This window comes from Podarcis liolepis, assembly GCF_965112155.1.
Source record: "Podarcis liolepis genome assembly, chromosome: 6".
NCBI lineage: Eukaryota > Metazoa > Chordata > Lepidosauria > Squamata > Lacertidae > Podarcis > Podarcis liolepis.
Window position 1 is genome coordinate 92,921,047 of NC_139559.1, and position 17,121 is coordinate 92,938,167.

Here is a 17,121-nt window from a genome sequence, read left to right on the forward strand (position 1 = left end):
AACAATTTGAACTTTCTTAGAGACTCATACACATTCCAAGCCTGCCTCTCATACCTCAGTAGTCCATTGCTCTTAGAACTACTATAGTCTTATAACCCACCTCAATTATTTGAGAATCACAGAATGCTTCTCTTAACGGTGTCTTCTATAAATTGGTTACTGTTTGCAGACATAGCTCAGGGAAGAACTATGTCTTTCCTTGCATTTCCAGACAATAACTTGCTATATTCACTGAGTAAAAGGAGCAAGGTCACATGAGTGTAACGAGAAGCTGAGAACTGGCCCATGCATAGGTGTTCAATATGTGATTACTTTTTTGTGAATGAGCAGTCAGGTAGATCAGTTTTAACACCTCAAGCACAACGATTGCCAATGAGGTTACACACACAAGTGTACCAGTCTTACACGTGCAAACTCTCAATATTCTGTCCCTGAACCAATAGGGTGGTAGCCAAATATGTCATACCCTGAGTAGACCCACTGAAATATTAGGAATGACTACAACCCATAGAATTGTAGAGTTGGAAGAGACCACAAGGGTCATCTAGTCCAACCCCAGGAAATGCAGGATTATTTTTGGCCAACGTGAGACTCAAACCCACAACTCTGGAGATTATGAGTCTCATGCTCTACTGACTGAGCTATCACACAGTCAAAGCCTAAAAAGAAGCTTTCACTTGCTCTGGTGGGGTTTGGGGGCCTATTTTGAAATCACACGAGAATGGGACAAGACACAGTAAAATGCTAAAGGCTAAATAGCAGCTTCTCGACCCAAATACATGCTGCCTTTAACTGTGTGGACGTATGTACATTTCTCCCTTGGAGAGATTATAGCTGTTAAGGGGGAAAGTGCATATGTAAAGTTTTTATTTCAACATGCTATTGCGAAAAATAGAAACAGAACTGAATTAGGCAAGGGGTTTCTGCTGACTTCCATAGCTGCCATTCCATAATCAAAACAATCTAATGAAAAAAGACCCCGTAATGTATCTGTTGAAAGTCTCCAGATTAATATTCACTGCTCCTTTTTTTAAAAAAGCATTTAATTGGAATTCTGCCTCCACTGTGGAAAATGTTGCCCCTACAAGATTTTGTGGGGGAAAGCGAAGACTGCTTTCTGTTTTATGGAGCTGGTAATAATTTGGGCTTGTGTGTCCTGCTTTTTAAAAAAAACGTGTTCAGTTTTGCCAAGCATTGTACACCATGTGAAAGATGACTACCGATCTCATGTAGAATGAGCTCCACATCTCTCCTGACCAGCACACTGTCTCATTTTCAATCAAAATTTAGAAACATTTCCCTTGAGTCAGTATTTGATTTACCCCCAATACATTTATTAGTGGTAAAAACAGACAATAAGACCACGCAACCCAATGAGGATCAGACTGAAGGTACAAATGACCAAGCCTAAGTCCACTGTGCCACCGCTAAACAATCTCAGTCACGTTTCTGACAATATATGGACATTTTCAGTATCTTCCTTTAAGATACTGTAACTGTAAACTATTTCTATGTCATTTGTTACCATGACCCTTTATAATATCAAGACTAATTCAGCTTCATTACTGAATAGATTTTCTATTTCAGTTCAAGTGAGAAAGCAATTATTCCAGTATCAGCCCCACACTCTGCTGAAATCAAGCTGTTTTATCCATATTGGAGTCACAGACTGCAGAACTTAAAATAGGTACAAAAAGGGTGTGTTTTTTTGCAAGGGGGGTTAATTTTAACTTTAACCCCCCCCCCCCCCGTTGCAAACATTCATCCTATTCAAGTCTGTCAGCATGCAGGTATATGCTTGCACATGTTCATGTATGTGGAGCCAATTACTCTGAACACAAGAGAAATCTCTAGAAGGTGCTTGCAAGGGATTCATGCATCAGGCTTTGTTAGAACCATGACAAAAGGAAATGTGGCAACGTTTAGATCACGTGTGTGTGAATATTGTAGGCGTTGGGGCATTTTCTCTCTCTCTTTATAAACAATGAGTAACACATGGCATGCTGATGCCAAAACTTAAGCACCTTCAAGCCCTTGTGGTGTCAGTGAGAGATACACATGTGCTCAAGTGCCATAGTTCCCTATAAGTGAAAAGCAAGCCTCTGACTGAAATCAATTATGCCATCCCCCCCCCCCCATCATTCTCATTGCCTATATGGCATTATTGCATGCTTTACATGTCTAAAATACTAGTTCATCTAAAACGGGTTTCCTCAACCTCCAGATGTTTTGAGACTACAATTCCCATCATCCCTGACCACTGGTCCTGCTAGCTAGGGATCATGGGAGTTGTAGGCCAAAAACATCTGGAGGGCCAAGGCTGAGGAAGTCTGCTTTACACTGTCAAGGATTGTACCATTTCACCCTCTTCAGTCTTCACAATTCCTTTAGCCTAAAAACAAAAAATAAATCCGTAATGATGGGTTGCCTTTGCCCATTTGGGAACAAAAACAAACAACAAAACATACATTGAGGCAAAAATAAGCTTGGGAAGAACAGCAGAAAAACCTCTATGTTGTACGAGACATGAATTTAACTAGGAGTATGTTGTGGAGGATACCTTTAAATACGTCATGAACTATTCACAAGTGAAAATTACAAGTGTGAGGACAGTGCTAAAAATAATTTGACAAATGTTTTGTTCAAGATGCAATGATACAGAAACGGCAGCAAACTGAGAGACCACAAAGAAAACCCGGAACAAACTTTGCATCCTACTGCTGCCCAGCCAAGATCCCTTTAAAATTCTTAGCTTCCATATGGCACAGGTATATTGTGGTTTACAATGTGTTATCAAATCTTTAATGAGGAATTTGATGCAGCAAAGAATAGGCAGGCTATCAAGTTTGTGAGAATGATGAACATTAATACTGATTTGCTTCTGTGTACTTCATTTTCAATTCCTGGTTACCAACTCCAGTAAAGTCAGTAAGGAATTGTGTGCATCAAGGCTGAATTAACAAAAATCTGCATGCATGCAGATGGTGCTCTGCCCTTTGGCTGGATTCTTTATCTCTATTACATCTTTCTTTCAAAGTTCAATAGAAATTATATATACGCCCCCACTCAATCAAAGCTCAAGTGTAATAGAGGGGTAGAATGGACTTATAAACTCTACTGGATGCAAAAGGGCATCTGTATACATTGCTGCCACACCCAGAACACCACTGCTAAGGTATCAACATAGCTACTTTTCTGCAACAATCGCATGTGTATGACAATTTATCGATCTGACAACATCAAATGGGGGAAATGTTTGCTCTTGAAACTTTTATTTAGACGATCAGTTTGCATCCCAGTTTTATTAACTTGATTAAGCATAAGTTATAAACGCTTTGCCATGAAGTGTCTAATAAAGTTTGACATTTTCTGGAGGATTTAAGAACATCTGCCTGAAATTGTTCAGATGTAGAGAGAATCATGCAAATTGATTACTGCATGTTCTTTGCCATCCATGTCTCCTTAATTCCTGAAGAGCTTAGCATAACATTTTACCTGCCTTTGCAATATTCCAGCCCTGTATAAGGTCTCAGTGTTTTTGACCAGAACTCCTCTTCTATGACTTTAGCTTTCACCTGCACTCTAACGCAGCTATGGCTGGTATATTTGTGGGAAGGAAATCCATCTTCCTGTTAAGAGCACTGCATTTCAGGACTCGGAAACAGTGCTCAGAGTTTAGTGTGAACATGTTGTATGTTATGACCTGTTGCTGCAGGGCTTTGGCCATGGCCGAAGCTAAAAAAGAAAAAGCACACCACTGGCATGTTGTCTATTTCACTTGGGTTTGGTTGTTGTCTTTAAAAACAAAAACAAAAAGGATTTGCTCCTAACCGCAACAAGGAAGCAAATAATGCAAAAGCAGAGGTCAGGATTAGCATATTCACATTGCTTGGTAAACACAATGCTTTCCTAAAGCACATGGGTGACTTCTAGCTAGTGATGTGGAATAAGAAGGCATCTTTTGTACCTGAAGAGCAGAACACACAGACTGTGTGCATAGTGGTGTCACGAGCTCATCAGGCATTCCATCCAATAGCTTCTCTGTGTAGACATGCAAGCACAGAACTCCTTAAAGGAGGGAAAAGACCAAGAACAAACTCAGCATTTTGGACTCGGTAAAAATGAAGCTGTCCACTTTTTGTTTTTGAATACAGTTTCAAGCAAGAAAAATGACAAGAGCAAGGCTGATGCATTCCTTACACCTCCCTCCCAGTTTGCTCTATCCCACCACGGACAGCTCCCTGCGGTTATACATTTTGTACAGTTCTGAAGCGAAGTCTAAAGAAACCTATTTATTGCCATGTGTCTCTGGAAAAAAACACAAAACAAAACCTGGCAAGTTTCTTCGTATATGCCTCATGTGTGCTGGCATGAGTTGTATGTAAAAAAAGAAAGTTCTATGTAAAATAAATATGAAAAGTTCTTTAGGATTCAAGTGCCTTTTTCTGTGTTGTATCAATAGTTTAAATTAGAGCAACAAAAACTTTGCTTACAGCACCGACATACTTTCTCCAAGGATCTTTTAAATATATCACATTCACCACACAACTGAAAAGGTTTTAGACAGAGACCAGCACTTAGCACCACTTGGCTTAAATTCACCCGCTAGCAGCCAACCTGTATCTTAGTAGAAATCTAGGGCACAGTGAAGCTCTTATTTCTTTTTACAGGATGATATAGATAAATAACCAGCTTATCAACTGGTTACAAGAACTTGCGAATTGTTTGCGTTCACCCATCCCATCATGCCCATATACAACTCAGACAGCTATGCAATGAGGGATGGATCTGTAGCCTTACATGGATGAAGGAAAAGAGTGTGAAGTTAAGCAGCCCAAGGTATTTGCATTATGACTACAACTTCCATCCTCCAAAGGACACAGAAGTAAGAGCTGTTAGACAGTGGAATGGTTTCCCTCGAGAGGCTGTGGGCTCTCCTTCCTTGGAGGTTTTTAAGCAGAGATTGGATGGCCATCTGTCATGGAAGCTTTAGCTGAGATTCCTGGATTGCACTAGATGACCCTTCCAACTTTGCAATTCTATGATTCTTTGAACATTTAGAGGGCCACAGATTCATCATCCCCGTTCTACAGATTATTTATTCCCCCAAACACCCACTTTCACATCCTCTACAAGGACATATATTTGGTTCCAATCTCAGAAAACACAATCTGGAGCTAGCTAGCTAGCTTAATGGGGCCAGCTGACTTTCAACAGACTAATCAACTGACTAATTAGCTTCTGTGTTTAATTTCAATCAAGACTTCCTTCTGTTGAAACACAGATAAGTGATAAAATCTATTACATTATGAGGGTTGGCAGAGATCAGATACTTATTTTCAGATGCCCAAAGTACATAGGTTCAGGTTTATCACCAGAGATACAGTTATCACCATGCAGCAACTGGCTGAATCATACCAGTCCATACAACCATTTTAAAAAGAGAGAAGCATGATGTTTTTCTATTCTCAGAGGCAGGCAGTTTTGTTTTGTTGTTGGTGGTGATGATCCTCATATAGTGATGCACATTTTACCACAGCTGTCACTATTACTAAATTTTATTTGGGCTCTAATGTGGAATTTCTTCCCACATTTTTTGTTCATCACTTGTGCTCTTGGCAGTATGTGATCTGGCCATGGAATCTTCAGAGAATCAGAGTACAGGTTTTCTCCCACCCTGAACTCATACAGGGTGGGAACCCCCCCCCCTCTCTCTCTCTCTCACACACACACACACACAACAAAGACACATAATCCTACAGAAGCAGAAGCAGAATTAAGCATCAAGTCATCAAACCTTCCCCGGTGACTCTCAAAGTGTTTGCTTCCATTCTAGTTAGAGAGCTACTTGCTAGACATCCAGTTCTGTGAGTCAAGAAAACGGACCAATTTTCTTTTCAGGGAATTCTAAACTGTATCATCATTTGAAGCTCATACTTCAGAGATACTGGGCCAAGGAACACTCTGAAGCTGCGGATCTGGGCTCTTCATATACACCATGTTGGCTTTATGTATTTTAATCATTTTAACATTTAATGCTTCTCAATTAAAGTGATTTCCTGGAGTAGATGCCAGGCTTAGTTTGAATATGCATTAACCATTTTCAGTATCGGTAGTTAAAGGCACCAGAGGATTTAAACAGCAATCCAGGGGGCTGTTTGGGAAAAGGTTTGGCTGAATAAAGCAGATTATAAACAATAATATATGCCTTCTCGATTTTTTCCTTCTTTTTTGGAAGGGCTCCAACTTCACAAACAGTCCTAAAGTGCTATAAACATATTCAGGCCTAAGCTCTGAGCTCTGCAAATGTACTTTGTGAAAGGTGTGGGCGCTGCAGCTTGCCACTTTGCATCTGGGCACGCAGCAAGCATGTGTTATTTTGAGAGAGCTTTTTAGTACACAAGATGTCCATCAGAGAGAACTTCCCTTGAAAATATAAAAATGCCAGAAAGGATAACCTTCAGCACGAAAGAATAAATAAATCCTAGCTACTGGGCAAAGTGGCTGCTTCTGTGGTGCCAAGGGACCACAGAAAGGTGATTGTTATGCTCTTCAGTGTTTGCCAGCTTCTCCACAGCACAATTCCAAAACTGATGACTGATTTCATGAATTTGGCAGAGAGAGGGAGTAGTTGCCAACCGTGCAGCAGTGACCATACTTTTCATGCCCTTCTCCATGCACCAAAATGTAGCTGTCACAATACCGTAGCTGCACAATGATTCCAGCAAACATATCTTTGGATCTAGTCTCCATGGGATGAAGAACAGCCCAAACATTTTTTTGGTGTGGGAGAAGAGATTTAACATGGGACTGTGAATTCAACTAAGAGTTTGTCTGCCATAAAGATGGCGGTATGCAAATATAGGTGATAAACATGCCCTGTTCTGAGAAAAGCCTAGTCTGTTCTGACAGATTGTTATGTGTCCATCACTCTTATTTGTGCATGTTTTTCAGACAACTGTACAACCTTGCAAAGTAATAATAAAAATGTGGTTTAAAATGCACACCATAGGGGTGGGTGCCGAGTGGGGAGGAAACCCCTTAGCAAACAAGATGGAAAATGAGCTTGCCCAGTCATCTTCGGACAGGCAGCAACAGGCAAAGGTAACCTGAGCAATGGCAAGAGGCAGGCACAAAGACAGAGCCACTACCATTCCACTATGAAAGATGAAATTAGGAATAATATAGGTGTCCACCACTATACTACATATACATTATTATATATGTATACTATATACTACATTATACATACATTTCATCTTCTCTGATTTATGCTCTTTAAAGCTTTTCAACCTCGTCTACATCAACCATTTCCGGTAGCATCTACACAAATACTAAAATATTTTCAGTGTAGACACTGCAGCAGTGAAGAAGTACAATGGACCTGTAACTTACTTGTACAGTGACAGAGAATAAGGGCATAGCTGAACACTCCTATCAGTCCTAAAGGATGAAATTCTTGCAATGTTATTTATTTCTTGTGCATATTCAGTCAGCCAGTGGACACTGGTGGATACTACAAAGTTACCAGCATACTTACTCACTTTGCATGCCAGAGAAAAGCTTTCCTCTCTTCTGATTTTCTTTCGGCAGAGAAGTTTCTACCATGTCAACTCCTCAAACTGTTCTAGTACTATAAACTGCAAGCTGCAAATCAGTAATACTTTTCTTCCTCTCTTTCTGGATTCACAATCATTTAATATTTGATTTCATACTGCCTTTCAAAGATGCTTCAGTCTTCACAGTTTTTTAAATAGCTCCGTCAGTTCTCTTTCAGTAACTCTAGAACATGAGGTGATCACGACAGAACAATTAAAAACATCCAAAGTAACATTCCAGAATGTTCAACACAAAGTCATGCTGCTGTTTGTGCAATTGATTTCACGGGAAAGGAAGAAAAAGAGCAATTCAGAAACAATTCTTTGACATCTTTTATCGTGCAAGACAGTATTTTACAGAGACACACACAAAGGACACTCCCATCAGCTCTCAGTCTCATAGCAGTAGCTCAGTCTCCATGTTTTGCCTTTTTGATCTTCAGGAGCCAATAGGAAAACCCTCAATTCTCACATCTTAGATAACTCCATTGCTTCCATTACCCAATTCAAGGAAGTAGCAGTAGTGATACAGGACTAAAAAGTGAAATCTGTCATGGGAAGATCAGCTTTGTAAAGATGCTCATTTCTCCCCACCCCTTGCCCATCAGCTAGACTTTCCCTTCTTACTAGTAACTTGCATTTTGGAAAAGAGCAGATAGTCTTGCAATTCAATCCTGTCCATATTTACTTGGGAAAACAAATCCCACAGAGGAGGCTTGCTCCTGAGTGGGCACATACAGGATTGCATTCATAATATAGTTGCTCCCTTAAGTTAACCTCAAGATTCATGATGAAACTCTGCTTCGTGCAAACTGAGCCTTGGGCTGCACAAAGCGCACAACGCTTGTGACCTATCAGAGAGGAAAGATCCCATCAGCCATGCTTGGCGGCCACCAGAAGCAGAGTAGATCTGTTCTTTTTTCATTTGGGGCTACAAAAACAGGGGTCTGCCAAGCAAATGACAGGTCACAACCTATGGCTGGGGCTGTGTTGTGCCAGGCAGGCAAGGCAACACAGATACGCAGGCCTGTGTTGTTCAGTGCAATATTGCATTGCTCTGTTTTCTGCTCCCAGAAATAAGCTTCTTTGCTCCGCAGATTCCAGTCTCCATACATCATGCATATTGATTATGTGGACATAGGATGATTTTATTGCAGCTTTTCGTCCATTTTGAGAGCCCTGGGCTGGGGCTACCTGCACTTCCTTGGCCTTTCGATCAAGCTTTGCCAGCCGTGTGCTCCTGCAGCATGGAGGTGATCACTTTACAGTCCGTGACCTCCTCAGGCAAGTAGCCCTCTGTGTCCCGAAGGGTAGGGTCAGCTCCAGACTCCAGGAGCAGTTTCACAATGTCAGAAAACTCACAGGTGGAAGCTAGAGAGGAAAGGACAGAAAAAACACAGGTTACTTTTAAGTGGCTAACAGAACATTTGATGAGTGGTGTGTTTCAGAATTGCAGAAGCAAAGAGTTTTAAAGCCAAATGGAAAGCGAAGTTGGCAAAGCAGAGAAAACTCTGCTGAAGATTGATATTCCACATTCTATCGACATGCCTAAGAACCACTATTTCAGTTTCTTAAAATGTATGTCAGGTCACAGTTTTGACAGTAGTTAGTAAGGAATGATTACTTGGATCTTGATTTATTACTAGAAAGGAATGGGATAAAAGTCTGAATCTTGGAACATGAAAAAAACCAACTAACAGAGCTCAATCTTGGAGAACACTATGGCATCTCTGCTATTAACTATAGATATTACAGCAAAATTACTTCACAGGTAGCCAGGAAAACATAGCTTGCTGAAACGAAAGAGGTGGAGGATGGAAGAGATGCAGGATATTAAATTTAAATCGTAACCTTTCAGAGGAAACATGAGACCAACCTTGACTCTGACATTTCCTGACTTTTGAGCAATCTAAAAAATGGAATTATTTTACCAGACCATTAACACATTTTTTTTAAGGCTCACCCTTATAAAAAGACAAATTGCAGGTAAGACATTTCAGGGTGTGAAAAATTTCTAGGCATAGGGGGGACATCTTTTGCAGGCACAGTGGCAATTGTGGCGCATAATGTCTCAATGCTGCCATCACCCACAACTCATGACCTGAAGCCTTAGGAAGAAGTGGCTAAGAGAAGATCAAGGCCTTCCAAAAGAGGTAGTAAAGCAGTGTGTGCCCCCCCCCCTCACAGCAGATGCCTTTTGACTCTGAATGGTTTCTGAGTTGTTTGCAAATATGCCACATAATACTTCTGGCTACAGACAAAACTGCTACTTTTTCTGGATTCATAAAGGTTCGTGGAACCACCTAGCATCCATAACTCTGATGGCAAAGGCCATGTCCCATGAGTATCCCTCCATTAGTGGCTTCATAGCTTGTGGAACAGAAGGCTGACTGCAGCAGCTGATGTGATGCATCTAATAGTCTTCTTCTGCCCATTTTTGGGACATGTCTGCCTGATTTACAGGGGACACGAGGTGAATGAAGCAGGAAGGGAGACCACTTGGCCGAAACCTACCGATTGAAGCATAGATAATTTTACTCTCATGGCAACCTCCTGTTTTTCAGCATCTGCCTTTGGCTGGGGATTGAATGCGGGTGAGCAGCTTTGAAAACTAAACTGGACAACTGAAATAATGATTGATATAAGGCAAACTGGCATGAAAAATATCTTAGAATCCAAGTCATTGTGGCTAAGTCAACTTAAGGAAGTTCACAGAAGTAAAGATGCCCATTCCATCCTTCCCCACTGTGCCCCCACAAAGTCTCTCTGTAGGGTTAAGGGGCGCCTTAGGAACCATGTAGAATGGCCATGTATTGGGTTTGGGTCCTAAGATCTAATTTAAGGGAGCCCACTGAAGGAAAGTTTCTGTCTCTTCTTGACAGTAGCCCCTGCACCCCACCCTAGATTGTTTGAGGCCTCTTGTCTCCTCTCTGAAAGGCTTTAGGCAGAGGATTGCAAGGGCACTCTATGTTAACTTATCTTGTGATCCGAGGCACTGTAAGTATCTCCCATGCAAATTTCCCTGTGCTAGCATTATTGGAAGGACATGGGATGAGAGGGTAAAACTCCAACCAGGCCACTGCTATGTAAAAACTGGCTCTGCATTGATCTTTAGTTGAATTTGAGCAGTAGATGAGCACTGATTTCTTCACAAAGAAACTGGAATGAAATTTCAACAGCACTTTTCCTGTAGAGGTGATTAATATGATTCTATTCTCTCCTTCCTTAAAATAGAGAAGTAGGAAGTACCACGCTAAAGAAGCTTCCAATTGCCAAAGAGATGAGATGCAAAAAATATTACAAATCAGAATTTGCCTGTAGTCCTGGAGAAAAGACAGGAAGACTGAAATGAATTAGAGCCTGGAATATTAAGTGAAATGTTGTACAATAGGTTTGTGTATCGTAGCTCATACTGGATAGAATTATGAATTGCACACCAGACTAATGTAACACTATAGGCCCACTCTCACTCACACTGGAGAGGAAGCCTTTGCTTAGCCTGAAAGCACGATGGCTTTGGCTGGAAGATTTACCCGAAAGCAACTTTGTAACTGAAATTTCCAGTGGGAGCTAAACCTTCAAGAAGCCTCTCTGTTGAACACTAATTACTGTTTTTAATTATATTTCAAATCAGCACATTAGTGGTGTACTTCTTTTTGCAATTAGGTGTAGTAATTAGAAAGTATCTTGAATGTTTTGTTGCCTTCCTCAGCTGACACAGGGGGGGAGAGGAAGCAAAGGTTTAATTAAAATAGGACAGCGGCACATTTGGAGGTTATTTAAAGAACAATTTTAGCATTTTAGGAGCTTATGCTAGGCACAAAATCATTTATCTGTCTGGGCTGGAGCTGCTAACCACATCTGGCAAAAAGCTCTCAAACCAAATACTCCAGGATCTTGCAAGCCAAGGCTTGTGTTAGCCTTGTGCCTAGGACTGTGCCCCCATTCCCCATGTGAAGACAACCCAGATGGCTTCCCCAACTCATCCACCTACCCACCACCTTGGGCGGCAAAACAAAATTGCCCCTGTGAGACAGGAATACACAGATGACCCACAAGAAGCTGTGCCTTTCCTCAGAACTAGCGAGGGAGTGACAGGATGAACTGTGTAGTCCTACTGCCCTGGCAACAGGGAAGCAATCCATCTACAGGACATTTTCTGAGAAGCTAGGAAACTTCCTCATTACCTGGTGGTACAATATAAGGCAGAAGAGGGTGGGAGATCTTTGTTCCACTTCTGGAAGAAAAAGCTAACCAGGTGTAGAACTAGGCTGGTTAAGCTCCTCCCTGCCAGAGGCTGTTTTTAACCCCATATGTTGGGTGTAAAGGTAAAGGGACCCCTGACCATTAGGCCCAGTCGTGGCCGACTCTGGGGCTGCAGCGCTCATCTCGCTTTATTGGCCGAGGGAGCCGGCGTACAGCTTCCAGGTCATGTGGCCAGCATGACTAAGCTGCTTCTGGTGAACCAGAGCAGCGCACGGAAACGCCCTTTACCTTCCCACCGGAGCGGAACCTATTTATCTACTTGCACTTTGACGTGCTTTTGAACTGCTAGGTTGGCAGGAGCAGGGACCAAGCAACGGGAGCTCACCCCGTCGCGGGGATTTGAACCGCCGACCTTCTGATTTGCAAGTCCTAGGCTCTGTGGTTTAACCCACAGCGCCACCCGCGTCCCTATGTTGGGTGTAGGGTAGTTTAAATGTGCTTTACATAGTATAGATTTATCAGCTGCTGAACAGCTCAAAACCAGGGAAGGGACCAATATTATACCCCTGCCCGCAAACAGACCGTTCTGGGTCTTTTTCAGGAGATGCAGTATTACTCATCTCCAGTAGAAGCAGCTGAACGGTTAAAACAAATCAGGGCTTACTGATCCCACCACACTAAAAGAATCCACAATGCTATTCTTCAAATTAAGGGCCAAACGCTTGAGTAGAGCCAAAGGTTTTCTGCCTGGTGCCTAAAAATAAGGCATGCTTCCCTGGGGAGAGCACTCCACAAGTGGGTTGTCAGCACCAAAAAGGCAAGGTCTTATGTTACTACCCCCTAAACCTCCCATGGAAGGATAGCAGATGAAGAAGGGCCTCAGACGATGATCACAGGGTCTAGGTTGGTTCACGTGGGGAGAAGTGGTTCTTGGGTCCTGAGCCACATAAGGCTCTTTGAACCAACACATTGAATTGAGCCAGCAAACAATTTGGTAGCTAGTGCAGTTGTGCCAGAATCAATGTTACATGCTAAGAATGTCCTGCGCTGGGCAACAAATTGGTGAAGTTGCTTGGAAATCAATCTCCTGGAAAGGCTGTAATGGAAGGAACTCTGAACAAGAACAATGGTCCAGGCCCAATAGCTCTAGAGATCTTGCAATCTGAAGTCTGAACCACGCTTTTGTGAACACCATGCTATGCTTAGCGGAATACTGACAAATTTCCATGTGTTGGGAGTTCTAGGAAGAGATGAGAACTCAAGGGTGTTATTAAATGCTTGGAGGAATTCTCAGGTGGCTTCAAGAACGATCCAAGATGTCATTTCTCATAGTGAGGGGCCCTTAGAAATCTGTGCGCTTTCAAAAAAGGTTTGAAAAACACAAGAACCTACTTCACATGAAAAGGCAGAGCACGCAAGGTGGCCCAATTGATAGCGCACTTTGATTCTGATTTGGATTCAATCCTCCATTCTTCCACAGGCATAACTGGTGACCTTGTGCAAATTATTCTCTAAACACTGCAGTTGTAGATTTATGAAAATGTAAGTAAAAGTGACCTACTTCATAGGATTGTGGCAAGGAGGGAAGAGATTGGAGAGATTGCACGGCATATTAGAATTACTATATTGGCGATAAATAGATCTCGGTGGTAGTAGGAACCTTTACAGCTGACAAAATTAATTATGGTTGGGATCAGCCCATAGAAAGAGGCAGGTACAACCTTAAAGATGCACAACTCAATCCTTGACATGTTTACTTGGAACCCCCTCCCACTGTGTTCAAGGGGCCTTACTCCAAGTAAAATGGCAGAAGACTGCAGCCTTCATTGATTAATCAGCAAGGGAATTTTTTAAATCAGCATGGCTACAAGTTAATAGCTCTTTTTTCAGCTCTTTTGGTTCCAGGGTTACCATAAAAGGGAAAATATTAAAAGATTGAATTTTGTTCTAACAATGAGTGACATTTTATATAGTTTCTTTCAGAATTGTATAAATTAACGTATATTAAAATTGTGTTAACATTTCGTTTATTTTAATCAATGCCATTTTAACCAGTTGACAGCCCAAAATGAGCAAGCGTTAAGTAGTGGCAGGGTAGTTATCTCAATTGTATTTCCAAACAAACCAAAACAAAGAAAGCCAGACATTAATCCAGCCTCCAAATGTCACCATCTTTCAACAGGAGCCTCCATAGTAAGTAAAGTGGGGGCAGCTGCAGCACTACTTGAAAATAGCCTCCTTGCTTCTACAACAATGGCAAAAGGGATCCTTTACAAATGGAGGTGCCGTGTAGACAGATATTTGGCATTTCTGAGGAGGGGCCCAAAGTGAGGCAATGTGTTGCCACTGCACCGGGAAACCCAAGAGGGCCTCAAGCCCACCTCTAAAGAGTGCAAAATTTCCCCTGGAGATTAGAACAGCTGTTGGATTTACAGCGCATCCTGGGAACGTCTATTTATCAAGCACCAGGGAGGCAGCCCTGACATAGGCACAGGTGAAGATGAATTTTCATTCAGCACAGTTTGCCTTCCAAGTCCATTAATCCTCAGGGTTTTCATGATGGATTTCTCCTTTTATTATTTATTTTCACTCCAGCATCCCCTCCCACTGCCCTGCAACAGCGCAAAAAGAGCAGAGCAGATGGTGTTTCAACGAGGAAGAAAGAACCCGGGAGGATACAGAGAGCCAGCCCACGCTACAGTCAGGTGACTTCAAGTCCAAGGAGAAACCTTGATTTCCTCTGGGAGGCACAGAGCCAATCGTTTGAGCATTCCCTGAGGGAAACAAGTGTGTGCATGGGGGGAAGCGGCGGGGAGGGGGGGAAAGAAGGTCTTAAAGAGGGAATTTAAGGCTAGCAAGCCATTCATGAGGGAGACCACACACATCCTAGCCTTTTCAAAGACACAGTGCTAGCGCTGACCATTCAGTGACAGGGGCACCAATAACCAGAAGATATTGGACGGAAGGGGGTGGGTCCCTTTAGGCAGACCATTTGAGGGTAACATACTGGAGAGCTGTCCTTCATTTAACCTCCGAATGGCTCTGACCCGTGTTTAATCAGAACAAACCAGGATTTATAACCCATCTAAGGATGCAGCTTGACACTTTCTGTAATCACAAGAGCTGCTGAGGCAAGGACAGCTGTCAGGCCAAACATCCTCATCCAAAGATAGATAAACTCAGATTCTATTTCACCATCCTTACTGTAAAGGGATTTTGCTAACTACTTGGTTTGTTGTACAGCTGCAGCAAAGGAGGGGGGAAGGATGCCCATAGACAAGAGGTTTGTGTCTACAATCAAGTCTTGGTTACAACGAATGACTTTATTATGCAGTCCAAGGAATGAATAAATAAATAAGGATTTTTCAGGAGAGCGCAGGCCTGAGCAAGTCACAATGATTAATTGAACAAACAAAATATTGTCAGGCTTCAAGTAATGTTTGATTAGTGCTATTGGAGGTGGTAACAAAGAAAAAAAGGATACAAGGATACAGGCAGTGAACTCAAACGGTAAGAACCCAACATTGTTCCTTGCTGTTAAACAACAGACACCCCTTGGGTGTATTAGCCGCATCAGACTTTATTATACTAAAAGGACAATAAAAGGAAATACAAGAAATCTGTCTCAAACAACAGAAGACTCCCCTGAATTCTTGGAATACACTTTTTTCACTATAAAATGTTTCTGAATAATAAAACTGTGCATAATGGAATTCAGTGAAAACAGGCCTGGTCAATCTAACAACATCCCGCTCCCTGTTACTACCTTATTTGGAGGGGAGAATATGGTTTTGTTTCCCGGGGTGGAACGTTATTACACATATATTTGCACATACCCTCATAAGTCTTCAGCTGTCTGGATTCTATTACAAAATTAAAACCTAACTAATGAGAAGCATTAGATGAATATTCAAGTCAACAGAATGCTGTATCTTATTTTGACCTATCTTTCCTGATAATACCTTTACACAACCTTGTATTTAAGCACTCACAACGGAAGCCTTCTCCTCTGGACCCAACAGAGAAACAGAGTGAACTGCTGCAGAGGGATGAAACTGTCTGCTACTCCTTTGCCAGTTCACAGCAGGCTAGTAAAACATTTTGTAGGCTAGAATCATAGAATCATAGAGTTGGAAGAGACCCCAAGGGCCATCGAGTCCAACCCCCTGCCAAGCAGGAAACACCATCAGAGCACTCCTGACATATGGTTGTCAAGCCTCTGCTTAAAGACCTCCAAAGTAGGAGACTCCACCACACTCCTTGGCAGCAAATTCCACTGTCAAACAGCTCTTACTGTCAGGAAGTTCTTCCTAATGTTTAGGTGGAATCTTCTTTCTTGTAATTTGGATCCATTGCTCCGTGTCCGCTTCTCTGGAGCAGCAGAAAACAACCTTTCTCCCTCCTCTATGTGACATCCTTTTATATATTTGAACATGGCTATCATATCACCCCTTAACCTCCTCTTCTCCAGGCTAAACATGCCCAGCTCCCTTAGCCGTTCCTCATAAGGCATCGTTTCCAGGCCTTTGACCATTTTGGTTGCCCTCCTCTGGACACGTTCCAGTTTGTCAGTGTCCTTCTTGAATTGTGGTGCCCAGAACTGGACACAGTACTCCAGGTGAGGTCTGACCAGAGCAGAATACAGTGACACTATTACTTCCCTTGATCTAGATGCTATACTCCTATTGATGCAGCCCAGAATTGCATTGGCTTTTTTAGCTGCCGCGTCACACTGTTGGCTCATGTCAAGTTTGTGGTCAACCAAGACTCCTAGATCCTTTTCACATGTAGTAATTTTGCTAGTAATTTTGCAGACTTATTCACGAGGCTGATTTATCTGGAAAGGACCAGAGGAGGGTGACCAGAATGGCAAAGGGTCTAGAAACCAAGTCCTATGACAAATCATTGGAAGAGCTGGATATGTTTTGCCTGGAGAAGCTTCAGGGGGGACATGGCAGCAGTCTTCATATATCTGAAGGGCTGTCATGCAGAAGATGAGGTAGGCTTTCCCTCTGTTGTCTTAGTGGGAAAGTCTAGAACAATGGGTGGAAACTGAAGGGAAGTGGATTTTGGCTAAAGATTCAGGAAAAACCTCTTAATGGTAAGAGCTGTTCAACAGAAGAACAGATTGGCTTGGGAGATGGGTAGGCTCTCCTTAGCTGGAGGTGTTTAAACAGAAGCAGTACAGCCATATGACAGGGGTGCTATTGTTGCATCCTGAACTACAAATCCTGCATTGAGCAGCGGGTTAGAATAGTTGTCCTCAAAGATTCCTTCTAACTCTATGATTCTATTTTAGACTGACTGAGTAAAGTTT

General features: G+C 42.2%; 2 protein-coding genes and 1 long non-coding RNA gene across 5 annotated transcripts in view; 1 reads left to right on the forward strand and 2 right to left on the reverse strand.

The window, feature by feature from the left end:
• Window positions 1-17,121, reverse strand: part of LOC310708593 (podocin-like) — a 671,219-nt gene that overhangs the window by 606,461 nt on the left and 47,637 nt on the right. The gene's annotated exons all lie outside the window — the stretch shown is intronic.
• ACBD6 (acyl-CoA binding domain containing 6) overlaps window positions 7,919-17,121 on the reverse strand; it is a 96,178-nt gene continuing 86,975 nt past the window's right edge. The window contains exon 8 of the mRNA XM_083507218.1: window positions 7,919-8,969. Within this exon, the coding sequence (XP_083363344.1) occupies window positions 8,815-8,969 (155 nt within the window). The 3' untranslated portion in view covers window positions 7,919-8,814. The remainder of the gene's footprint in view (window positions 8,970-17,121) is intronic.
• Window positions 8,976-15,434, forward strand: LOC310708664. Of its 3 annotated transcripts, none has more exons than XR_014527136.1 (3): window positions 8,976-10,595; window positions 13,987-14,509; window positions 15,048-15,434. It is a non-coding gene; the product is annotated as an uncharacterized lncRNA (long non-coding RNA). The 3 variants fall into 3 exon arrangements; XR_014527137.1 differs by having other exon boundaries at window positions 13,987-14,298; window positions 14,400-15,434; XR_014527135.1 differs by having other exon boundaries at window positions 13,987-15,434.